Source organism: Thunnus albacares, chromosome 18, assembly GCF_914725855.1.
Source record: "Thunnus albacares chromosome 18, fThuAlb1.1, whole genome shotgun sequence".
NCBI classification, from domain to species: domain Eukaryota; kingdom Metazoa; phylum Chordata; class Actinopteri; order Scombriformes; family Scombridae; genus Thunnus; species Thunnus albacares.
This window is the reverse complement of record NC_058123.1, coordinates 1,416,994-1,444,526: the sequence shown is the minus strand read 5'-3', so window position 1 is coordinate 1,444,526 and position 27,533 is coordinate 1,416,994. Positions and strand designations below refer to the sequence as shown.

Below are 27,533 nucleotides of genomic sequence, written 5' to 3'. Positions count from 1 at the left end.
ACAAATTTATGTTGGTTCTGTGGTGCGTCAATTTCAAATTTGACGCTTGCAGTGCGTTTAGGTCTAGTGTCAACTACGTTACACCTGATTTTCTAACATGCTGCTTCTGATATCCTTTGAGGTACATCGTACATCCACGCAGGTTGGAGTTGTTGGGATGGGCAGTAGTGCGTTTGGGACCAACTGTTGGATCTGTGAGGAACACAGTTGATTATTTGCAATAATGATCAATTATCAAAGACAATTAACTAATTATGACAATTAATAGAATTATTAATATGAATTAACAAATACGGGGCACCACCCGGAAACCAGGACCAATAACCAAACAAGGTAGTCTCATAATCGGGGTAGGAAGAGAAAGGTAAAATATTTGAGGGAATGTCACAGGGGTGCAGATAGACAAAGGGTTGGCATAAAGGGTGCAGGTTGAGGTGGGGTCTGGGTAGGATGTGAGACAAGGGAGAGTGTGCAGATCATGGTCATATTTCAAGACTGGACCTCACACCAACCTCCAGCAGGGTGCTTGTAGCATGTTACCTCAAAGGCTACCATTTTCGGGCTTCCAGTAGCCAGCATGTGGGGGCAGAGACAAATACCAAAGTCTACAACACTGGCAGCCTTAAACTCCCAATACTGGTTGCCAAGGTGGTCATATGGCAGGTGAGCTGGCACACAGCCTAGTTTGGAATAGCAAATGTTTGCCCAACCATGCTGACCTAAGAGTTGTCTGTCACTGAGTTTCTGTCCATAACGATCGTACAGCTGCAGGTGAGACATTTGCATGGGGTGGGCGAGCTGAATAGGGGGTGTACTGTTTTCTTCAAGTTTCGTCATCAGTTCCATCAGTCCGATGTAGAGTTCAGGTTGCTCAGTGGGGGCCAGACGCTCCCATTATTCAGGTCTATGCAGGTTTTCCTCTGGGGAGGGAGCCACTGAGTCACCGTTACGTTCATTATGCTCTCCGTAGGTGTTGACCAGGAGATCTGGGCTTGGCCGGGAGGCTCTTCTCTCTCTTCAGGGGCTGCAGTAGGTTCTGGGGGGGCTTTGGTTAGAGCTCGAAGAGCTAAATTGGTCTCCTTTACTTGTGTCAGTCAATTCACACATGTCGAATGACTGTAATCAATGCAATTCGACAGAGAGGTTGGTCATCTTGTCAGCTGCCATCTCTTCTTGCTTATTTGTTGTCAGGGGACACTGTGAAATGGTTCCAGGGGTGCCTCTTTTTCATCTAAATTTGGGGCCATCCTCTGAGGTGGGGGTGTTAGCTAATTGGTGCAGTCTATTACTATGTAGATTTTAGAGAATGCTATGCAGAGGCAGGATGTGCTTTGACAGTTGGTTCAACTTCTCCACATCAGTACGGTCTTTTGTAACTGATAGCTTCAACTTCTGTTTTTTGCTAACTGGCACATTTCTACCACATGCCTCAATCCCTCCTTCTTGCCCCATCTTGCTGCTGTCTTGCACCTGAACAGTTGGCAGAAGGTCCATCTGATGGATTTCAGAATTCATTTAATTTTAATTAAATGAAATTAATTTAATTACCCACCATATACTCAATAGGAGCAATTTAAAACATTTTCCTATCAGCTTCACGAATGGCTTTATCACTACTAACACTAATAAGAAAGAGATTAGAGTGCCAAAAGCCCATAATCCCCATTTAACTTTCCCATAAACTCCTCTGATACTACCTCTTTTCAGTCTTCTAGCCTCTTCTACTCAATCCTCCTTTACTGTTGGCCTATGGCATTGCCAATTGGCTGTGAACAAAACAGAGTTTACCCAAGCACTTGGCCTGACTGAAACCTGGATCCGTCCAGGAAATACTGCCATATCAGCAGCACTCTCTGTCAACACACACCCCATCCTGTTTGGCTCTGAGGCAGTACAGGGATCCAGCTTTCTCCACTAAGCAACAACTCCTTCTTTGAATGCCACACAATCAGGGTTACTGCTCCTATTAAGCTGGTTGTGGTTGTCATATACCACCCACCAGGGTGTCAACTGGGGAACTTTGTTGTAGAACTTGACATGTTACTCTCAGCCATTTCTGATTATGACACACCACTGATTGTCATGGGAGACATGAATATCCATACTGACAAAACCCAAGCAGCTGACTTCCTGTCACTTCTGTCCTCATTTGACCTCACACAGGTCTCCACCTCTTCCTGTCATTCATGCTGGAAGAACACAGAGTCTTGCTGATATACCAGCATGGATGAAAGAATGCTACCTTCAACTCAACCTCTCTCAGACTCCTTGTCATCCCAGCATATCCTTTTATACAACAAAATATCAGCATCCAGCTCAAATGAACCCAATTCATGCCCACAAAGTCTGCCCGAAACTTGGGTGTAATGATTGAACTAACCTTTAAGGTTCACATGGCCTCAATTGCTTGGTCGTCGATTTGCCCTGTACAACATTAGAAAGATCAGACCCTACCTGTCTGAGCATGCAGCACAACTCCTGGCACAGGCTCTTTTAATATCATGCATTGACTAGCGCAACTCCTTATTGGCGAGCCTTCCTGCATATACGTTCAAACTTATGCAGATGATCCAGAACGCAGTGGTGCGTCTGGTCTTCAACCAGCACAAAACAGCACATATCACCCCACTGTTCATATCCCTCTACTGGCTCCCAGTTGCTGCCCGCATCAAATTCAAAACCCAAAACAGCAACTAAAATGGCTTCCACGTACCTGAATTCCCTCATTCAGGTGTACACTCCCTGTCAGTCACGACGCTCTGCTAATGAAAGATGCCCGGTACCACAACAGGGCCCTAAGTCACAAGCCAGTCTCTTTTGTAGTTCCCTGGTGGTGGAACGAGTTACCAAACTCTATTCGATCCACAGAGACCCTCTAAGTCTTTAGGAAAAGACAAAAGACCCAGCTCTTTCTCAACACCTCAAGCAGCAACCTCCAGGGCTGAAAAATTAAGCCAATGTAGAAGTGCCAAAAACTGCAGTTCCTTGAATGGCCACTTAAGGCTCCAAAAGCGAGCCAATCCCCATAGATCCCCATGTTAAAATGTCCAACTTTACAGTAGAAATAAACATGTTTACAGCCTGGTACAAATAACAGTGGTTTTGGTCTCTATAGCTAATTTCCCCATTGATGACAACTGTACAGGGGGTTAATTTTTTTATGACTCGCCTGCTTAAATTTTATAAAGCAGTAAAGCTATGCATAATTAAAGACGTGTCTGCTTTGAGTGACAGGTCACTAGCCGCTGGGTAGCTTGTTTCAGCAACAAGGCTTCATTTGGCCCGCCTCAGCCCTACCTCTTTGCCTCTTTGGATTAGCCAGGAGTTGGGCGCAGTCAGGCACTGCCAAGATGGCGATGGCTGGAGCCGCCAACTTTGAGCTTTAAAACCGCTCTTCAGAAACTGTGAGAGAAAATTGAATAGTAGGTGATCATTTGATGTATTTCTTTTATATATCATACATGTTACAAATAGTGTTCTTCAGTTAGGTTTAGTGTTTGTTTGTGTTCAAAACCCGTTCCAAATTACTCTGTGCTGTGACTATTCTAAATTTAGTTATTTGCTTTGTAAAATGAGACAGTTGAGTGTTTATAGTTAAAACAGTTAGTTTATTTTGTTGTATTTTTGTCTGAACCAGTGGAAAGACAAATCATAGTTATGCAGATTTCTATGTGTGTTAGTATGACTTTTATTTGACCCTATGTACTTTACTGATTTTGGGTGTTGGACATGTGACATAAACATTCCATAGTCTGCATGTCACCTTAGGTAATATGGTATAGCCCTTCTAGGGAGCCTTTTAGATACAAACAATGGGTCCAGGGTCAAGATTGGAGCCGTTCCAGATGTGGTATGTTATGATACATGATATGTTGTGAGGTAGCTGTCAATCACTTGATGGATGGCTCCCAACTGAATTAATGCCCATGGAGAACCTATGTTATTCATGTGATAAGATACAGATGTGTAACCCTATATAAGCTATGCACCGACAGCGATACGGTGCCCAGACCATCTTTGTATATGGAATGGACCCGATGGCCATCATCTAATAAACGTCTTCAAAATAAGAACTTCGCCAGCTCTTCCTTTGAACGATATCATCACACATCCTTCCTTTCATTTGGCGTCACGAACAGGAGAGGCTATAGAGCGCACCGTCCCGACAGAGACACTGTTAGAGCACTTTGAGAGAGAAAGTGGGTCTGGACGAGTGTCACAGGCAAGGGCTGTCTAGCGCCTTGCGCTGTTTGTAAATAAAGGTTATTGGGTTGTTGATTATATAGCGGTTGAGTGCCTTCTGACATACAGTTGATCGTTACATCAGCCCACACAAAAAAAAAAAAGAGAGTGGAAGAGACATAAGAAAGTTCTTATTTCAGAGACGCTGCATGTTTTGGTGTATTATATACTAACAATATTTAATCATCGGGTCACAATCCAGTAAAATGTGTAAAGAGGAGATTGAGATAAAACACAAAACAGAACATGATCTACCAAGAAAGGAAAGGAAAGCAATGAAGAAATTGTTAAAGACGAACCCTTACCTTAAAGAAGTTAAAGCTAAAACAGTAAATCAGATGACACCTAGAGAGTGGATGCAAACTAAAATAGGATTTTACTACGTTGAACCATTCTTAACAGACATCTCTGAGTGGACAGATAATAAATTTCCCAGGGATGGTAGTTTTGACAAGAGTAAATTAGACTTCATACGAGCATACATAATGGATAATACTGCCGTACCTAATCCGAATCCGAAAAAGTGTTTTGCCATACTGAAGAACGGGCAAGAGATAGAGATCAATGAAGTATCTAAATGCATGATTGACAGTTTCAAAAGAGTGTTGAAACGCTATGAGCGAGAACAGGGTTTCACATTAGATGTAGAGAGATTTAAAGACCCTAAATATACTAAAGCAGTAATTAACAGTATTACGGATAAAGATGCGGAAATTCTTCATGACCTCATAATGACATACATACAATATCAAGAGGAGCAAGAGAAACAATCAGCGGACGGAGAAACTATGAATGTTGCGCTTCCACTAGTCACGTTTGATGATAGAGTTTTAGACAAACCTTTGACGCTGAGTGAAATATCACGAATCACACGGGACGCCCCTAAACCACTGATAAATCCCACAGCCTTTCTGAACTGGTGGACAACTGCTTTAATGCATAGCGCGATGTCAGGGAGAGATGTTCGTTACATATTGACAACTTTAATGCCAAATATCAGTGTAGACAAACTGTTAGAAGCATGTGAAACATTAAGTTTTGATGATGATGGTCCTCTTGAACATGAAACTCGACTAGAGAAAAAATATCCATGGTTAGACAAAAGGTATAAAGAAGAGCACATTAGAGAAATGGCTGATTTTCTTCAAAAAAAAATGCTGCGCAAGAGAGAGATATCACGCAAGTTTTGAACTGCAAATGTAAATGTAATGAACCAATGTTTGAATATGCAGCGAGATTTCAAAAGTGCTGGAAAGAACAGGCCAAATTAGAAATAAAGGAGGACAAAGATCCTTTTTTCACTGCTATGTTTCTAAATGGATTAGATCCAAATTCTTCTTACACTCTAAAAATCGCCGCACCAGATGTTTACTCTTTAACTCCACAAGAACTGTTAAAGAAAATAAGGGAGTTAGACGCCATTGGGTTGTTTGAAAAGAATAAGAATATGACACAGGCTTTGCAACTCAATCATGAAGAGCCAACATACAATTTGTGCAGGTTGATAAATGTAGATACATCATTGACAAAGGGAACAATTATGCACAGTTGGCATTTATGGGTGTACCAGTGATTGAAGGATTTTATTGGTGCTGTGGAGAATATGTTTGGGACAGTCTTCCACCTCGATTCAAAGGAAGATGTGGAATTTGCATACTACATGACATAACTTATGTAGTGGAGCCCGTAGAGTATATTAGAAATAATGTGACTTCATCTAGAGCCAAAAGAGAAGCCAGAGAAGTGAAAGGATACATACATTTGAGGGACACTGATCCTCAACGTTTGGCAGAACAATATTATGCATTGGATGATGGGTACCAAATTTACACTCATTCTCAAATGGTGTTCGCATCTATATTTTGGAATACTGAATTGCAGTACAATAATCATTATCTTATAGCATTGACACGACATGATTTCGCATTAATGGATAATTCTACATCCTTAGCGCTTAAGTCTATCAGTAGTGAATTGGACCTGATTAAGCGATTTGCTAATGACAATCGTGTAGCATTAGACGCTTTAACCGCAGTCAACGGCGGCGTCTGTGCTATCGTGGGTGAAGGATGCTGCACTATTTGCCCTCGGATTCGGAAGGAAGTGGCAATTTGTCGATTGCGATTAAGAATTTGAGAGATATCCAGGAAAGCATTGTTACAGTCAATAGGAATGCACGAGTGGAAATGGGTTACAGAGGAAACAAGTTATGGGAAAACATCACAAGGTATTTTGGGGGAAATTCTGTTTTAACTTGGCTGGTAGGATTATGTGCCCCTATTATAGGCATTGTGGTGATAGTAGCCATAATGATGGGTTGTTGTTTCCCAATTTTCCGTGCCCTAATCATGAAATCAGTTTCTTCTGTTCCCAAGACTATACTGGTCCAGAATCCAATCAGAAACACCTACATCTACGCTCCACCGAAGACGAATGAAGACGACGACTCGACGTCTGTTTCTTCCGAATTGTCTGAAGATCCAATGAACAACGTGGACTGAGGACAGAGAGACATATTGTAATAGTCAGAAAATGTGGAGAAGATGGGGATAATGAGATACGATGGGAACTCTGTGTATGAAGAGACGCACATGGGAGCATTCTCACTTGCTTGTCAGTGATTTGGTGAAGTCTGGTTAAAGGGGGGTCGGAGAACCAATAGGGGCCTCGTCCCTGATGCCAGTGAAAAGTTGTAGCAAGGACACAATGGTAGCCAGGTCACTATTAGAAGTGAGGGAGAGTGAAGCAGGTGTAGTCTAACATAACAGAGGATAATAAACACTGATGTATTCTGCAAACAGCATTGTAACATGAAGATTTGAGGACAAGATGGAAGTGAAGATTTTACATGTACTATGTGTATTTTCTAGCATGTGTATGTAAGATGCTACAGTTATGGTTATATATGTTAATTTCATAATACCCTTATGAAAAGAAAAAAAAAAAGGAAAAGAAAAAAAGGGGGAATTGTTAGTATGACTTTTATCTGACCTTATGATCAACATGCAGCAGCAGGACGTGTGATGGCTGAATGTGATTGTGACTCCCCCCCTCCCCTTCCTTCCTCTCTGTTTGGGTGTTTGAACTATTTTACTTTTGTTTTCTTCCCCGCCGTGTCGCAGATATTATTCTCCGTACGGTAAGGTCATAACTGACAGTTTTCAGTGTTTAATGACTCCTCTCTGCTCTCACTGTTAGTTTAATGAGTCGCTCGGTTGTTGAAAGTGTTTGTGTGAATATCTTGTGTTTGTCTTCAGATCAGATCTGTTAACAGTTTGTGTTCAGGATCAATAACTGCTCCAACAGCAGGAGAGATGATGGTGACATATAGTCATGTGTGAATGTGTTGCTTTTCAATGTTAATGATAATCCATCAACAACTTTGATGTTTTCATGTTTTATATTGTTGCAGATGTGTTTCTCTGTGCTGAAGTCAGTCTGAAGTTGGTTATGTGACTCCTTTAACCAATCAGAGGGAGTTTTTAGGGAGCGTCAATAACTGACTTGTCATCATACAACAGGTAGGAAATTATTATTGAAAATAGTCTAATGTTTTATTTCTATTTGTTGTTAATATTATTATTAATTCCTGCAACAGACTATCCACAGGATCAGACTCAATGTGGATTGGTCTTTAAGCTGAATGACTGAAATTTTTGTCAGTTGACTTAAAATTAATGTTTAATGATACATATACAAAAGCAAAACAAGTGTGAAGTTTGATCATAAATTCTTACTGTTAACCAGCACTCATTACCTTTCCCAAACTTAAATAACTTCTTGATAGAATTTAAATTGTATATGGATTCTTTAAAGTGAAGCAAACTTAGCTCCCAAAAATTGTGTTTGACTGTAAAAAGCAATTATCAAACATGACAAAGAGTAAAGTTTATATAGACACCAAATTAGTTGCATCATGCTGACGTCATTATATGAACAATTGATGGCAGGACTTGATACATAATCAAGATAAAACACATTATCAGTGTCTGAAATAATCACAAAAACTGTCACATAATCCCACACATCTATACAAAAATATAAATACAAATATGCTAAATAATATTAACATTTACGACAACAAATATATTAAAAAATATATATTTGTTAAAATATAGAAAAGCAGTTGTGCCATAGTCATCAATCAGACTGTGACAGACAGCAACTGATCATTAAACAAGTGCTTGCTGACATAAAAACAACAAACAGTACAAAGCAAAAAAAAACGCACAGATTACAAAATACAAAATACAAAGCTACACTTGTAAACTTGTCAAATTAAAAGCCAGACTACCTGCACTAATGAGAAGACCATAGATGGAGTTTAGACTCAGTGGTCACACAGCTGATTGGTCTTTAGTAGATTTTTTAATTTGGTCTTGAATGTATTGATTGAACTGCAGTTCTTCATATCATCAGGTAGGACATTCACTGAGTTGTGGTTTTCACAGAGAAAGCTGATTGTCCAGATGCAGTGTGATGAAATGGTCCAATCTTGTATAGAGGATATTCTGGAGGATGTAATAGAACTTACTGAGCGAGTGAACACAAAGTCACATAGTGGAGGAGGACAAACCATTTAACATTTTATAAACTAGGCACAAATTTGAGAATATTTGTAAATTCATCAGTGTTGTGTTTGTATCAGGATCCAGCAGCAGAGACCAGAATCTCCTGATCCCAGCTGTGTGTCTGTAGAGAACAATTGGACCATGGATCCACCTCCTCTTTCCAAAACACATGGAGAGTAAGTCAAGATAATGTCACTGTATTGTTTTATTCTTTTGAGCATTTGCTGATGAGGGGAAGCTGAAGCAGCAGACAGTATCAGGAGACCAGAAGCACTGCAGATTCTGTGCTCACAGAAGGAGCACGAGGAGAACATGTCTCCATGTCTCTGATGGAGGTCACTGAGGGGGAGTTAAAAATAAGGAGTTGATGAGATACACTCTGAGATGCTGAAGTTTCTGGAGAGAGAGAGAAAGTTTATATAATGACGTCATATGAAATGCTGCAACATTCATGACTTTTTTTTGTATTATTCTGAGTGGCCAAAGACATTTTACACCAGTTTTAGAATATTTTACACACAACAGACAACAAACTTGAATACCAACATGCTGTATGTCAAAGCAGCGTAGCAGCATATTCAGCTATGGACAGTTCACACACAGGATGCAGGTTTATTCCTAATCAGAAGATGATTTATTGTTGATTGAGCCACATCCACATTATACGGTCTGGTTAGCAATACAACAAAGCACTTGAAATGTATAACTCACACACCCACACACACAGACACACACACAGCAACCAAAAACATTAATGAGTAACTGAACAGGCTGTAGGCAGTGCTTCACAAACAGGCTTTCATTGATAACTACACTCTAAAACACAACTCTGCACTACAGAGACGTCCTCTTGCTCTCATTTGAAGCATGTTGCACTACCAGATCTGTGACAGAAACAAGAAATAATATAACTTACTAAATGATATAATCAATTCATTCATACGCTCTGTAACTGGAGAGACAGGAAATTGAGAGACGGTAGCGAGCTACATAACTAATCATCCAGTAGCACCATCACACCAAGTTTAAAACAATGAACACACAAAGCATCTGAAATTTACAGCAAACCAGTACATAATATAAATATTGTAACCCAGACCAAAGTGAGTTTACATGGTGGTAGTAAACATAATAAAAACACATCTATTATTGGTCATTAATATTCATGATCCTTCATGCCTAGCTACGTCACGTCCTCTGCGTTTGTGCATCAGATACACAGAAAATACATTGAATGTTCTAACATGAAATCAAATATCATTAAAAAAATAACAAAGGCTGGATTTGAACCATTTAACAAACCAGGTTTTATAGACTGCATACACTAAAATGCTACTCTGGATCAGTGGACCAGCTGTTTACCCTTTCAAGGATCCTGGAGGAAGGGATCATGAGAGTCTGTCCATCTGCTCTACATGTGTTTTGTAGAATTGTAGTGTTTTTCCATTGTGTGGTCGTCATACTGAGTCATGCCATGATCAGTTATGAGTAGTCAAGTCATGCTGGCACAGTTCAAGTATGTTTCCACTGCACAGAGCATGGCAGGGTAAAAGACGTTGTTCACCTTGATGATGTGTTTTGTCAACAATCAGCTCAGCTACCAATCAGGATCACAGCAGCACAACTGAGACAAAAAAGGCCTCCAGCTACATGCTGTTTGTCAAGCATATTGTTGTGAGCACAGTGCAGTCATTGAAGACAACCCAGATCAATGTTTTTAATTTTTAGGATTTTTTCATGTTGACTAGCGGCTTAAAAAAACTTCAGTTACACGGGAAGAAACCTCGAGCAGAACCGGGCTAATAACAACAACAATAATAATAATAATAGAAATATGCCTAGTAATGACTAATGACTAATAATAATAATAAAAGCAGCAGTGGTGGGCATCAAGCTGGACAGCAGTCGGTCTGTAGCTGAAGGTTTCCTGCGAGACGAGAAAACACAAAACTCCGGGGAAGAAGCCAAGTCAGTAACATGCATTGATGTTACATAAATACATACAGATGGAGAGGAGGAGGAGGAGAGAGGAGCTCAGTGTATCATGGGAAGTCCCCCGGCAGTCTAGGCCTATAGCAGCATAACTAAGGGCTGATCCAAGGCGAGCCTGGTCGGCCCTAACTATAAGCTTTATCAAAAAGGAAAGTTTTAAGCCTACTCTTAAACATAGAGAGGGTGTCTGCACCCCGGACTGAGTCTGGAAGATGGTTCCACAGAAGAGGAGCCTGATAGCTGAAGGCTCTGCCTCCCATTCTACTTTTAAAGACTGTAGGAACCACCAGTAAGCCTGCATACTGGGAGCACAGTGTTCTAGTGGGGTAATACGGTACTATGAGCTCTTCAAGATATGATGGTGCCTGACCATTAAGAGCTTTGCAGGTGAGGAAAAGGATTTTAAATTCAATTCAAGATTTTACAGGAAGCCAATGTAGCGAAGCTAAAATGGGAGAAATGTGATCTCTTTTTCTAGATTTGTCAGTATGTCACACAAGTGTGAGGTTGTCCCCTTCTTCAGCTTCAACTTCGTCCCGCTCCTGCCATCTGCAAAAGAGTTCTCTCACTCTTAATATAAAAGCATTCAGTTTCGTCGGCCCGCTGCCCACAATTAAAGAAGGTGGCTCGTAATTGTGCTTTAGTGGTTGGTTTGGCATACAGTTTTTCCAAGACATCCAGCACTTTTTGTCCAGTGTCTCTATCCCTTGGGTTAACTAGCTGAAGCTTACGCTTAGCCTTCCCCTCTAGACCACCCAACACAAAATCAGTCAATTGTGTTTGGTTCAGTCCCTGTGCTCTCAGCATGGCCTCCACCTGAGCCCTCCATTCTGTGAATTTTCCTTTTTCACCACCAAATTTGGGAATCCAAGCAGCCCCCATAAACCATGGCATAACAAACTGTGCAGTTATGGGTGCATGAGCATTAGTTTGCCGTTCCGCGTCCATTTTTTTTAACAGTGGAGCTGGTATCCTGCTGACAACACCAAAATAAAATGTCACACAAGTGTGAGGTTCTTTTAAAAATACCAGCTTGAATTTCCACCGTTAAAAAAATTACAACACACGCACAGTGACAATGCAGGAATTTTATTTACAAGTTGTTAAAACAGGGCGAGGAATAAGTTATTTTAAAAGAAGCTTGTGATAACCATGGATCTTTAAAATGGAATAAAAAAAATCCTTAAAATGTCTGTTCCAGTGGTGTGGGCCAATAAATAGATAGGGGAACGGGGATACTCAAGTTCTCTGTGACACGAGGGGGAAAGGAAGTCCTGCAACTTTCGGCTCCTCTGCTTCAGTCATGCCGCTTCTTCCGGGACCTTGTATACGGAGCCGCTGTAGGAGGAGGAAAATAAATATCCTCAATCAAGTGACCTATGACTACCACTAGCACACACACGCCCTCCGAATAGCCTGTTACACATTCCTTTACTTATCGTAATAGTGCACGTTGAACCAAGTCTCCGTCATCGACGCCTGGCTCGTCCCGCTGTGGTCTGTCTGCTTCCTCTTCCCAGCTGCACCTTTCCTCCGGTGTATCCACGCTACTTCAACGAGTAGTCTGCGTCCTCAGGTTCCCACAACCAACTGCAACCGATATTCTGTGGAGCAAACCCTCTCACATCCGTCGCTTCCCCGTGTCTCCAAGTCTCTCCTGCCTTTCCTTCCTTCTCCACCTCCCTCACCTCTCACACTCGGCCAAAAAAATGAAGGAACTCAGTCCCGTCTGCCAATCCTGAGTGAAGGGGGGTGTGTCATCCAATCACTCACCGGTGTTCTCACTTAGTCCATCACTTGATCAATTAAAGTTCAATGCACTCAGTCCAATTTAAAACACATTATCAGAAAATATAAAACCATATAAAAAAAAGCATGCAGGGCAACTCACTAAAAACTTTAATAATGGTCGTCCCGACCAATTACTCACTGCGGTACCTGGCTGGAAGTAACCCAAAGTTAGTTTGCTCTGAGCGATGTATAACTGGAGGCTCAGGCTCATTACCAGGGGCTACTGGTTCTTGTGGAGGATCAGGTGGTTCGGCCTGAGCTGGCACTGTTGGTGCTGTCAGTGGCTCAGCGGCTGTCAACCTCAATCCTGGGAGCCACCAAGTGGGTGGAGGCAACTGGCATGACTGGTCTGCTGGAGGACCCGATTCTTCTGTTGGCTCCTGGCTGTCCTGCAACATATTTAAAGGGCATGGGCGCAGATTATTTCGATGCACTGTACGTGTGGGTGCTTCTTTACCCTCTGGCCGGAGGACATAAACTGGGTGATTTTCTCTTAACTGTGTTACCACTACAAAGGGTTTAGGGGTCCATCTCGGTGCCAGCTTCCCTTTAGCCCTTCTGCGGAAGTTTCGAATGAGCACTCGCTCACCTGGAAGCAGGGGTACTGGCTGAGCTCATCTATTATAATGGGTCTGGTCTTGTTCCTGTCTGCGTTGAGTGCATTTCTGTGTAGCCTGGTATGCATGGCTCAGAGCTCTTTGGTACTGCTTTACCCAGCCCTTTAGCGTGCAGGGCTGCACGGGGGGGCCAGGCCAGTAACCCAGTCCACAGGCAGCCTGGCGTGCCTCCCAAACACTACATAATGCGGTGTCATCCCAGTTGTGCTATGGGTGGTGTTGTTGTAGGCCTGAAGGAGGGCAGGCAGCTGGTTGGGCCACTGTGCCTGCTCAGTCTCAGTCAGAGAGTTTAACAACCTTAGCAACGTCTGGTTGAATCGCTCACAGGCCCCGTTGCCCTGAGGATGATAGGCTGTTGTGCGGCTCTTTTGGCATCCATAGAGCTGACAAAGCTCTTTCGGTAGTGATGACTCGAAGGTAACCCCTGGTCCGTTAGAATGCGTTCTGGGCAGCCAAATGTCTGGATGAGGCTGCTGTACAGAGCTCGGGCTGTTGTGTTGGCAGACTGGTCCTTGGTAGGCACTGCAAGAGCATACTTTTTTTTTTTTTTTTTTTTTGCCTTTTTGTATGTATAAAAGTTTTATCATGTGCAATCAGCACTCTGGTGTGTACAGTCACAAATAGCACCTACTTACTTTGTATTTGCTGGTACACATACTGTATATATTATTTGGGACAACAGCTCATTTCTCTTGAAAACAGATACTAAGGCTTGAAATATTCCTTTTTTTTTTTTCTTTTTTTTTTTTATTGGTGATATTGTTGACAAGACATAGTGGGAAGGAAAAAATAAATAAATAAAAGACAAATCAAGCAAATATACAAACAATCAAAAATAATGACAAACAACAGCAATGACAACATCATATTACAATGAAAAAGATAGTAAAATGTAGAAAGTAACTAAGGAATATGGGTTGATTGTGGGAAAGGGGAAGGGGGGGTGAGTGAATGAAAGTGAGAAAAGAAGAGAGAGAGAGGAGGGGGAGAAAGAAAAAGTGAGAGCATCAATAATTATTATAATAATAATGATAATAATAACAATACAGCAATATAATGTAATAATGATAATAGTCTTGTTTGATAGTGTACTGTGGCGGCGGTAGCGGCAGAGGCAGCCACCATAACAGTGAAATGGGTTAAATAATTAGCTATTTATATTAATTTATATCAATTTATTTCTATTTGAGCGTATATCAATTAAATTAATTTAATATGGCTATGGGGGGTGGAGCCAAACACACAGAGCCCAAGGAGGGGAAGCCACCATCACCCTCCCACACGACAGCCAGCCCCCCCAGCAACACAGCCACAGCCCAGGGACCAGACCAGCTGAGACCAGCTAAGGGGTATTCCTCCTTTCCCCTTTTCCCCTTCTCTGTCTTTTGTTGTTTGTTTGTTTGCCATTCTGTTTTGGAGATGGTCCAAACCTAGTCCAGCTGGACCACTCTCAGACCCTTTGGGAGAGAGTTTGTCCAGTGGGAGGTGACCATAGATTTTTTTTTTTTTTCTTTGCTATAAGAGAGGTAGGGGTAGAGGTACCACAGCCAATTACCTCCCGCCGTTCTCGTCAAGGACCGCGGCCATACCACCGGAGGGGAAGGAGTCGGGAGAGGCAGGCGCCCCCCCGCCCCACGCCCCGCATGGCTCCACCCCCCACCGCCCTGCAGATAAGACTTCACCCCGACTTACGACTGCCTCTACCTCCACCGCCACCACACTCAAGGACTAGAACAACAGCAGTAATAATAATAATAATAATAATAATGATTATAAAGTAATAATGAATATGATAATAATGATAACATCAACAGCAACAACCATAACGATAATAGTGTAGTTGATCATATCTGGAATAACAATAGTAGTGATAATAATAATAATTGTATAATTCATATTATGTGGCATAAATGACTATAGTAGTGATAGCAATCATCATAATAATAATAATAATAATAATAATAATAGTAATATTATACATATTACATTCCTATACATGTTGGTGATATATATGTATAACTGGGATGAGGGAGGGAAAAAGTCAAACAAAGAAATAAAAACAAAAACGAACAAAAAAAAAAAAAAAACAAGGATGGAAAGGAAAAGTGAATTAAATTTAAAAATAATAATAATAAAATAAGTAAAAAAAAAAAAAAAAAAAAATATATATATATATATATATATATATATATATATATATATATATATATATATATATATAATAAAAAATGTTTTGTCTATTATTGGTTGGGTATGTGGTCTGATATGTGGTCATGTATGTGGCTCTGGTTTTGGTAATTGATTTGATTGGATTCTGGGTGGAGTTTTAGATGATTAATGAATGTGGTCCATGTTTCCTCAAATGCTGATTTATTGTTTGTTTTGCACGCTGTTATTTTTTCTATTGAGATGTGTTCTGTGACTAGATTGGTCCAGTGAGTGATATGGCAGGAATGTTTGGATTTCCAGTTTTGAAATATTATTTTCTTGGCGATAGTTAGAGAAATCAATAACGAGTTTTTGTGTTTAGTTAGGATTGTGATATGTGTCAAGTCTCCCAGCAAGCAGAGCGATGGGGATGCTGGGATTCTGCAGCCAAAGATACTCGAGAGTTTTTCTGTGACTGTTATCCAAAATGAAAAAACTGGCTGGCAAGACCAAGTGGCATGAAAATAATCATCTATGTGACCCAAGGTGCATTGTGAACAGATATCTGTATCGATCAATCCCATTTTAAACATTTTTCCTTGAGTGATGTGTATTCTGTGGATGGTTTTATATTGTATTAGTTGTAAATTTGTATTGGTAGTCATGGAGAAGATGTTTTTATTGATTTGTATCCAGAAATCGGGGTTGGGAGATAGAGCCAGGTCCTTTTCCCATTTTGAGGTTGTTAGTGTTATGGAGGTGTCTGTCAATGAAAGAAGTTTGTAAATTTTTGAAATTATTCTTTTAGGGTTTGTAATTTTAAGGATTTCTTCGCTTAATTTGGAAGGTTGTAATGTGTTATTGGATATGTTGATTTTGGATTTAATAATGGATTTTAGTTGTTGATATTGGAGGAATTGGTCTCTCCCAACCCCATACCTCTGGATAAGTGTATTGAATGATATGAACTGGTTATTTTCAAATAAGTGGTGGAGGTGAGTGATTCCTTTTTGGTGCCATGATGGAAAGTGAACAGAAGTGTTGTACAGTTGGAAATCCGGATTGTACCAAATCGGGGTGAACCTACATGGTGCCAGTGATGATTTGGTGATTTTGTGGGCTTTCCACCAGGCTGTCAGAGTTGAGGAGATTGTGATGTTCTTGTAGTAATCTTGTTTCTTGATTGATTGTGGTAGGAATGGGAGGTCTGTAAGTGAGGTGGTTTTACATTGATTTTGTTCTATCTGTAACCATGGTGTACTGTGATTATCTTTATGGATCCATTTGAATAAATATTGTAGTCGATTTGATAAGAAGTAATGAAGGAAGTTTGGTGCTTCTAGGCCGCCCTGTGGTTTTGTGCTCTGTAAGGTTGAAAGTGAGATTCTTGTTTTTTTATTTTTCCAGTAGAATTGAGTTGTTAAAGAATTTAAAGTTTGAAACCAGTTGTCAGTGGGGGTAATGGGAAGTAATGAAAATAGGTAGTTGATTTGTGGAAGGGTTTTCATTTTAACTGTTGCAATGCGTCCAATAAGAGTAAGTGGTAACTTGGTCCAGCGTTTAAAATCATCTTCTATGTTTTTCAGCAGAGGGGTGTAGTTGAGGTTAAACAACTCTGACAGCCTGGAGGAAATATTAATGCCTAAGTATTTGATATTACCAGTGTGGAGTGGGAGAGAGGGATCTTGGGCTGCAGAATCCCAGGCATTTGCGGTCAAAGGTAGAATAGTGGATTTGTTCCAGTTTATTTTATAGTGTGAGATTGAGGAGAAGTTGTTGATTATTTTGAATGTTTCTTGTAATGATGTGAAAGGATCTTGTAGGTGTAGTAATAAATCATCTGCATATAAGCTAAGCTTATGTTCTGAAGTAGTATATTGTATTCCTTTGATTTTATTGTTTTGTCGTATAGCTGTGGCGAGTGGTTCAATGAAAACTGCAAATAGAGATGGAGAGAGTGGACATCCTTGTCTGGTTCCCTGGTGGAGTGTGAAGCTTGGTGAAGTGATCCCGTTTGTGGTAACTGTGGCCCTAGGAAAAGTGTATAGCATTTTAATCCAGTGGATGAATGACTCTCCGAAGCCAAACCTGTGGAGGGTGGAAAATAAAAAAGTCCAGTTTACTCTGTCGAATGCTTTTTCTGCGTCCAGTGATACAATTACGGTTTTGTTTTGTTTTTGCTGTGATGTATTGATCAAATTAAAAAGTCTACGGATATTGTCTGAAGCGTGTCTATTCTTGATGAAGCCTGTCTGGTCGGGATGGATTATAAGTGGAATGACCGTTTCTATTCTGGTTGCCAATGTTTTTGTAATGATTTTGAGGTCTGTGTTAATTAGTGATAGGGGGCGATAACTGGAGGGGTGGGTTGGGTCCTTATTGGGTTTTAAGAGTAATGTCATTACGGCGGTGTTCATGTGGGTGGGTATAATGGAGGTAGTTTTAATTTCTGTAGTTACTCTGAAGAATAGTGGTGATAATATATTCCAGAAATGTTTGTAGAATTCTGCAGGAAAACCGTCTGGTCCAGGTGATTTATTGTTTGGCATTTTGAGTAGAGCTTTATGTAATTCTTTGAGGCTGAGTGGTGAATCTAAAAGGTGGGCTAAATCTGATGGTACGGTTGGTAGGTCCAGATTACTTAAAAAAGTGTCTATTTCTGATTGACTGGGTTTGTAATTCGAGGAGTAAAGGTTGCTATAAAATTTATGAAATATGTCATTGATTTCTTGTGGATTATGTGTGACTGTACCTGTGGAATTGAGTATGGATGGGATTATTGCTTTTTCTTTTTTGAGTTGTAATAGATTAGCCAAATATTTACTTGATTTATTATTGTACTGAAAGTTTTCATATTTGAGCTGTTGGATAATGAATTGTGTTTTCTTGTATATGATGCTTTCCAATTGGGGTTTAAGTTGAGCTAATTCATTTTGTTTTTGTTCACAGGGATTGCTGGTTAGTTGGTGTGTTAGGTGTTTGATTTTTGTCTCTAAGCTAGTTTCTTGTTCCTGTTGCTGTCGTTTCTTATGTGATGAATATGGAATGATTATTCCTCTGATGACTGTTTTTCCTGTTTCCCATTAGAGTGATGGTGAGATCTCTGGAGAGTCATTCATCTCCAGAAAGGATGCCCACTCTTTCTGAATTAATGTGATGAAATCTGGATCCTCCAAGAGTGATGTATTGAAACGCCATCTTGTGGGAGACTTGATATGTGTTTGAGTTTTTATTGATAAGGAAACTGGAGCGTGATCACTGATTATGATTGGATGGATTGTGTTTCCTTGGATGTGCTGGGAGAGTGAATTACTTACAAGAAAGAAGTCAATTCTAGAGGAAGACTGATGGAGAGAGGAAAAATATGAATATTGTCTGGATGATGGATTTTTCATTCTCCAACTATCGCCAAGTCCAAGTTCCTTCATGTATTGTTTAATAACTTCAGTTGAGTGCCAGGTTCTTGTGTTACCGGGTGTGCTAGAGCGGTCGGTTGTAGGATTGATAACATCCTATGACCCATCCTTTTTCCATAAGGAAAAAGGATGGGTCATCATTGTTAGGGCCGTAAATGTTTGCAAATGTGTATGTTGTCTGATTAATAGATGCATTAACAATGATGAATCTTCCTTGTGGGTCAGTGATGGATGAGTTATGGATGAATGGGATGTTTTTATTGACTAAGATCGAAACTCCTCTTTGTTTTGTGTTGAGTGTGGATGAGAATATTTTATCAAATTGTTTGAGTCTAATATATTGTAATTCAGAGTTTGTAAGGTGGGTTTCTTGCATAAAGCATATATCAGCCTTTAATTTTATGAGATGATTGATGATTTTGATTCTTTTAGTGTGTGTACGAAAGCCACGTACATTCCACGTTACCAGGTTGAGTGTCTGCATGGTTATGTGTTTGGTTTATCTTGTTTTGAATGAAGCATAAAGAAGAAGCCAGTGAAGGAGGGGGGAGGAGGAGGGTGGGGGGAGTCGAGTTTCGAGCTGGTTGCTATAACTGCCTTAGACTGTCTAGACATAACGGTGAATGGTGACAATAACATAACATGTGAACATTAACACACACACACACACACACACACACACACACACACACAAACGCACACAAAAAAATGAAAATTACGAGAGAGAGGTAGATTTTTTTTTGATTCCTCTGTAGGGTAACGCAGGCGGTTTCCTTATTACAGAGGAGCGAGGTCGGGAGTGAGGCTTTCGGTCAGATAATCAGGGTTTTTATAGTTAGATGTATGAGTTTATTATTGTATTTTCAGAAGAGCCATGGTGTGATTTTGGAGTTGCGAAATAATTGTCCGTCGATATACAGTTTGTCCACTACGATTGATGCACGTCTGTTGTTTTGTCTGTTTTCTTTGAGAATGGGGTATAGTACTTTCCGGCGTTCGTTTATTTCATGTGGGTATTGTTCGTTGAGTCCAGATGATGTTGCTTTGAGTTCCCTTCCTCTGCTTCTGACCAGTTCTTTTTGTTTGAAGTGTTCGAATTTTGCGATGAAGGCCGGGGTCCTTTGGTTGATGGTTTTCCGAGGCGGTGTACTCTGTGGAAAGTGATGTTTTGTACAGTGTCGGGGGGGATTTTCAGTTGAGTTTTCATGAAGTTTTTTATGAGGTTTTCTGGGTTGTCGGGTGTTTGTTCGGAGATGCCAGAGAAGATGAGATTGTCGCGCATAGAACGGGTTTGTAAATCCAACATAGTTTCTTTCAGAGTCTTATTTTCTTTGGAGATGGCATGTATTTGTTCGTCGAGAGTTTTAACGGTGGTTTGTAAGTCCTGGTTGGATTTTTGTAGTGTGACGATGTTGTGGTGGGCAAACTCCAGGCTATTGCGTATGTCTTTAATCTCTTCGTGTAGTGATACTAATAAGTCCAGTTTTTTGTTTATGCTTGCTAGCACACTAACCTCAACTTCGGTGGTTTGTAGATCGTCTGTGTCCGTTGATGAGTCTGTCTTTCGTCTTTTGGTGCTGGGTTTGGCTGAGTCTGGCTCCATGTTGATCTGCCGGTTGTAGTAGTCGTCGATGAATGCTTCGAGATCCGTTATGTCCTCCACTGTAAGGATGTAGTGGTCCGGGTAGGTGGTGACAGATGATTGGTGAATGTAATTTGAATCAAGAGGTGTTTAAATCTTTTGTAAATCCTGTAAAGTTAACGTGTTTACTCAGTTCAAAGTATGCAAGAGCATACTTTGAAAACAGGTCAGTCATCACCAAAATGTAGGGGTACCTGTCATCTGGGCGTCCCAGGGAGAGGTAATCCAACCCAACCACTTCAAATGGATATGACGTTGTAATTGACATTAACGGAGCTCTCACCTCAGGTCCGGCTTTAGCACACACACACTGCAGGCAGGCGTCTGTCCACTCCTGTACTTCCTGGGTCATCCTGGGCCAGTAACAGCGCTGTCGCAGTGCTGTCAAGGTTCTCTTGCCGCTAGGATGGCCCATCCCCTCGTGGTATTTCTTCCATATGTCCTTGGCTTCCTGCTTTGGCACGATCACTTGAAAGATCTCACCCCCTGAGCTAGTGTTACACATTCTTCCTAGTACACCATTCTGCAGCACAATCTTGTCCCATTCTCCCAGCAATTGTCTCATATAGGGTGACGGGCTACATACCTCAGGCCGGGGCAGCTGCTGTTTCTTCCACTGGCATACCTGGGACAGGTCTGGGTCTCTGGCCTGGCGTTCCTCCCATGTCTCCTCCCCTTCCGCGATGACCCAATCGGAATCCACTGGTAACATTTTCGTTTTCTGCTCTGGTAACCGGGACAGGGCATCGGCATTCCGGTTTTGGGTACCTGGGCGGTACTTGATGGTGTACTTGAAGTTTGCAAGCTGTGCCGCCCACCGCTGCTCCACTGCTCCCAGCCGAACGGTCTCAAGATGTACCAACGGGTTGTTATCTGTGAAAACAGTAAACTCCACACCATAAAGGTAATCTTTAAATTTTTCAGTAACTGCCCACTTCAGAGCGAATAGCTCCAACTTAAAAGGAGCTGTAATTCTGGTCATTGCGCTCTGCTGGGTGTAGGCTACGGCTGGCATAAGCAATTACCCGCTCCTTGCCTCCTTGCATCTGGGCCAGCACTGCTCCCAGCCCCTCGAAACTGGCATCAGTGTACAATCTGAAAGGGAGAGAGGTCTGCATATGCCAAAATAGGTGTATTTAACAATGCCTCTATCAGATGTTCAAAATCCTGTTGGCACTCTGGGGACCAGACAATCGGAGCAGTCTTTTTCTCTTGTGCAGTGGTGCCATGGGTCAGGGCATTCAGTGGGGCTGCAATCTTTGAAAAAGCAGCGGCAATAATAGCCAGCAAAGCCAAGGAAAGATTTTACCTGCTTCACTGGGGCACAGGCCAGTCCCTCACAGCCGCGGTCTTAGTTGGATCTGTAGCCACACCTTGCTCACTGATGACATGTCCTAGATAAGTCACCTCTCGCTGGAACAGATGGCATTTTCTGGGCTGTAGTTTCAGTCCATGCTGATGGAGTCGCTGGAAAACCTCTTCCAGGTGGCGCACATGGCTGTCAAAGTCAGGAGAAAAGACCACCACATCATCAAGATAAATCAACAGTGAATCATTTACCATGTTTCCCAAGCAGCATTGCATCAGCCTTTGAAATGTTGCTGGGGCATTGCACAAGCCGAACGGCATCCTTTCGAATTCATACAAGCCGAATGGTGTTGTGAAGGCTGTCTTCTCCCTGTCAGCTGGGTCCATTTCCACCTGCCAATAGCCGCTCGCTAAACCCTGTGTGGAATACCATTTGGCTGATTTTAGCCCGGTTAGTGACTCCTCAATATGGGGTAAGGGATAGGCATCTTTGTGTGACAATGCATTCAACCTCCTGTAGTCTACACAAAACCTCCAACTTCCATCTTTTTTTCTGACAAGCATAATAGGGGCCACCCAAGGGCTTGCACTTTCTCTCACCACACCACTGTCCAGCATGTTCTGCAGCAAGGTTTGTAGTTCAGCATACAGACTTGGGGGGACAGGTCGGTACCTCTTGCGGCTTGGGGGCGCTGAACCGGTAGGAATCTGGTGTTTCACCACACCAGTGCGGCCAAAGTTCTCATCATGGCTTGAAAACACCTTTGTCCACCTCTGTAGCAGGTTCGTCATCTCCCCCTGCTGGTCAGGTGTCAGTCCATCACCCTGCAAGGACATCACAGGATGCGACACAATATTGCCTGCCTCTGCAATCCCCACCCTCCTTACCTCCACCTCCACAACATCTGGGGCCACACTGCTGAGAACCAGCTCCTGTTCTCCCTGTATATCAGCTTTGGCCACTTCTGTTACCTGGGCTAATGGCTGACACTGGGGGATTTCCACTGGATAAGGGTTGGGATTGCAGATTCGGCAGGGCACTTGTCCTCCATTTAGAGTGGCCAGAGTCTGCCCCACATGCCACTCTACATCACCATCAGGGAGAGGTTCTTCTATCACATTGCAGGAGGGTTTGGCTGCACCTTCAGACACCTGTGTCCAGAGGACCATCTCAGAGTGGGGCAGGACAACAACTGCCATGGTAATTTTATCACACCCTGGAATAGTGGGAGAGGACCTCTGGTGGTGACTCGTTGGCACTCCGCAAATGCTTCATCCCAAGCCTTTCCTGCTGCAAGAGGCATGGTGGTTTTGAACGCAGACAGCCCTGGGTGGTTTCCCTGAGTGAGAGCAGACCATATAGGTTTAATAATGTTCATGCCAAGGATGCCCTTGTGTGGTCCCAGTCATTCATCATTTACAATTATTACCCCTTTTCCAGGAACATGAAGGCTCCCTACCACGCAGTCAACCAAAGCATACCCCACATAGGGAATCTTCAGGCCATTAGCAGCACACAGGGTCAGCCAGGGGGTTTGGGCAGCCTCTGTCACACCAGCCCCTTCGAGGTGCCTCCGGAACAAGCTTCAGCTCAGTAGTGTGACCTGTGATCCTGTATTGAGCACAAAAGGTATAGAGCTTCCATTCATTGTAATGACAACATCATGACACTCACCGATCAAGGCAAACTTCTGCTGTGATGTGGCCTCCTGGTCATGGGTGACCGCCCCTACTGCTCGGCCCTCAGCCGTAGGGAAGATTAAAAATCCTGAGGTCCCACTGGTCTGCGAGGGCACCAACGCTGAACATGCCCAGCTGCACCACAATGCTGGCAGATGGGTCTGCCTTGTGCGTCCCACTGGAAAACTGGCCGATGTCTCACCTGGGGGGCTCATGATGTGGCTGGATGGCCACCCATGGGTTGGGTTGGAGGGATTTGAGGCACCGAACCACTGGAGAGCTGTGTCCGCACCTCCTCCTTTAGGTTGGCAGACAGGGCTTTCACCTGTTCCATAATCTCCTTCCTCATTTCTCCCATCAGCCCCTGTTGCAGCTCAGCCCTAAAGTGCTCCATTTCCCCTGTAGTGGTGCTCCGTGGGGCTGGGGCAGCGACCCTCTGGGACAAGATGGTTTCTTCTCCATCTTGCAATTCTTGTTCCAGGGCCCAAGCTTCCCTACAGATGGCTGCAAAGGTCATCTGTTCGTTCCGTCGCATCTGACGGCTCAACTCGTGCTTTATAGGTCCAGCTGTGAGTCCAACCATCAGCTGGTCAAGCAACAGATCATCCCCTTCTTCAGCTTCAACTTCGTCCCGCTCCTGCCATCTGCAAAAGAGTTCTCTCAGTCTTAATATAAAAGCATTCACAGTTTCGTCGGCCCGCTGCCCACAATTAAAGAAGGTGCCTCGTAGTTGTGCTTTAGTGGCTGGTTTGGCATACAGTTTTTCCAAGACATCCAGCACTTTTTGTCCAGTGTCTCTATCCCTTGGGTTAACTAGCTGAAGCTCACGCTTAGCCTCCCCTCTAGACCACTCAACACAAAATCAGTCAATTGTGTTTGGTTCAGTCCCTGTGCTCTCAGCATGGCCTCCACCTGAGCCCTCCATTCTGTGAATTTTCCTTTTTCACCACCAAATTTGGGAATCCAAGCAGCCCACATAAACCATGGCATAACAAACTGTGCAGTTATGGGTGCATGAGCATTAGTTTGCCGTTCCGCGTCCATTTTTTTTAACAGTGGAGTTGGTATCCTGCTGACAACGCCAAAATAAAATGTCACACAAGTGTGCGGTTCTTTTAAAAATACCAGCTTGAATTTCCACCGTTAAAAAAATACCACACACGCACAGTGACAATGCAGGAATTTTATTTACAAGTTGTTAAAACAGGGCGAGGAATGAGTTGTTTTAAAAGAGGCTTGTGATAACCATGGATCTTTAAAATGGAATAAAAAAAATCCTTAAAATGTCTGTTCCAGTGGTGTGGGCCAATAAATAGATAGGGGAACGGGGATACTCAAGTTCTCTGTGACACGAGGGGGAAAGGAAGTCCTGCAACTTTCGGCTCCTCTGCTTCAGTCACGCCGCTTCTTCCGGGACCTTGTATACGGAGGAAGGAGGAAAATAAATATCCTCAATCAAGTGACCTATAACTACCACTAGCACACACACGCCCTCCGAGTAGCCTGTTAAACATTCCTTTACTTATCGTAATAGTGCACGTTGAACCAAGTCTCCGTCATCGACGCCTGGCTCGTCCCGCTGTGGTCTGTCTGCTTCCTCGTCCCAGCTGCACCTTTCCTCCGGTGTATCCATGCTACTTCAACGAGTAGTCTGCGTCCTCAGGTTCCCACAACCAACTGCAACCGATATTCTGTGGAGTGAACCCTCTCACATCCGTCGCTTCCCCGTGTCTCCAAGTCTCTCCTGCCTTTCCTTCCTTCTCCACCTCCTTCACCTCTCACACTCGGCCAAAAAAATGAAGGAACTCAGTCCCGTCTGCCAATCCTGAGTGAAGGGGGGTGTGTCATCCAATCACTCACCGGTGTTCTCACTTAGTCCATCACTTGATCAATTAAAGTTCAATGCACTCAGTCCAAGTTAAAACACAATATCAGAAAATATAAAACCATATAAAAAAACAGATGCATAAAATAAAAATCAAACATGCAAAATATAAGATCAAGTAGGACTACAGTTATATCTCACTTTGACAAGTACACGTGCAGCTGCATTCTGGACCAGCTGGAGAGTCTTTAGAGACTTGTTAGGGCAGCCTGATAATAAGGAATTGCAATAATCCAGCCTAGAAGTAACAAATGTGTGTACTAGTTTTTCTGCATCTTTTTGGGACAGGATGTGCCTGATTTTTACAATATTACATAAGTGAAAAAAGGCAGTCCTTGAAATTTGATTTATGTGGGAGTTAGAGGACATATCCTGATCAAAGATAACTCCCAGATTCCTTACGGTGGTGCTGGAGGCCAGGGTAATGCCATCCAGAGTAGCTATATCATTAGATAATGTGTTTCTAAGGTTTTTAGGGCCAAGTACAATAACTTCAGTTTTATCTGAGTTTAATAGTGGAAAATTGCAGGTCATCCAGGTCTTTATGTCCTTAAGGCATGCTTGGAGTTTGTTTAACTGATTGGTTTCATCTGGCTTCATTGATAAATATAATTTGGTATCATCTGCATAACAATGAAAATTTATGGAGTGTTTCCCAATAATATTACCTAAATGAAGCATATATAAGGTGAATAGAATTGGTCCAAGTACAGAACCTTGTGGAACTCTGTGTCTAACTTTTGCCTTCATGGAGGATTCATCATTAACATGTACAAACTGAAATCAGTCTGATAAATAGGACTTTTAATTGGCATTAAAGGACCAGCTTAATGCAGTTCCTTTAATGCCAATTAAATGTTCCAGTCTCTGTAAAAGGATTTGATGGTCAATTGTGTTGAATGCGGCACTAAGATCTAACAGGACAAGTATAGAGACACATCCAATCCAACTGCACAAAATAAATAAGGCCACAAAATAAGATATTATGGCAAAAATCATAATCACAATTATTTTGGTCAATACTGAGATCACGATAATTTAACACGATTACTTTTTGACCCTCATTTTTGCCGATTGCCAATGCCGACATATGCACATATTTTTTTCCAGCTGGCTGAGGAGACTATTACACATGCAATCATAGATTGTACTAATGATCAAGAAAGACAAAATATAAGAGAAGAACTTAGGAAGACTGGAGTTCAGCATTAAAACTTTAATGAACCTGCCAAGTGGGTGGAGCAGTAGTACTCTTTGAGTTTATTAGACAGACAGGATTAATGTGTAGGATTTAATCTCTGGTCCACACTCCGAAGCAGAAGGTGGCGGTAATGCACCTAATACGCTGGTTGCCAACCGCCGTTATAAACCAAAAAGGAGAGGAAGAAAACGTTTTTTCAAACAGAGTGGTACATCTTGTCAGCCGAGGGGTTTCCTATCTGTGCAGCTGAACACCGCAGCACCTCCACGGACTATTACATCCTTACGGCCCCAGTGCTTCCTCCGCAGGCTGCACTTCACTCAGCTGTGCTTCCCTCCAGTCATGCTGCGGCTAACACTCCGCAAGCCTCCCAGCTAACGTTAGCCCCGGCTCTCCATTTGGATCCAACCGGAACACCGAGCCCTGGTTTGTTATTCAGGTTACAGTGGGAAGAAGCAGCGGGTCTGTCAGGCAGCTGAGTGAAGTGCAGCCTGCGGAGGGAGACCAAAATTGTAATCGAAAATAAAATTCGAGTAATCGCACAGCCCTATTTCATACTCTCAGTTGCAAGCACTTCACTATACATCACACACTGGGGTTTCTGTCCCTTTTTATCCTCAATGTACGAAAATCCACATTTTAAATACTACGGGTCATATTTCGCTTCGCCATCTTGCCTCTGAACATCAACACAAACTTAAAGTGAACGTCAATCAAATGATGGTTACCATGGCTACAGCGCGAGACTGCTGCACATCTCTGTCGCATGCCTGTCAAAATATATTTTTTTCAAAATAAAAGACAAGTCCAACATCAGATGCGTATTAAATATTATTTATTTATTTTTGACCAGCTGTCCGCGACCCACCAGTTGAGAATCACTGGTTTAGCTGAACAAATCATTGAAGTTAGTTCAGGAAAGTCTACTGGAGAAAAACAGTCTAAATATATGTCAGGATTTACTGCTGTTTCTAAGGTTCCTGTGTTTGGGGAGAGAGCAGTGCCTGTTGAGGGCAGGAGGTGGTTAATTTTGTCTCTAA

The 27,533-nt window shown here is 42.3% G+C and overlaps 2 protein-coding genes across 3 annotated transcripts in view; both read left to right on the top strand.

The window, feature by feature from the left end:
* The window catches only part of LOC122968142, a 168,489-nt gene that overhangs the window by 91,458 nt on the left and 49,498 nt on the right, over positions 1–27,533 (top strand). The gene's annotated exons all lie outside the window — the stretch shown is intronic.
* The window catches only part of LOC122968139, a 47,282-nt gene continuing 27,040 nt past the window's right edge, over positions 7,292–27,533 (top strand). Inside the window, exons 1-3 of the mRNA XM_044333139.1 lie at positions 7,292–7,381; positions 7,655–7,763; positions 8,891–8,989. Coding sequence (XP_044189074.1) covers positions 8,955–8,989 — 35 coding nt within the window. The 5' untranslated portion in view covers positions 7,292–7,381; positions 7,655–7,763; positions 8,891–8,954. The remainder of the gene's footprint in view (positions 7,382–7,654; positions 7,764–8,890; positions 8,990–27,533) is intronic.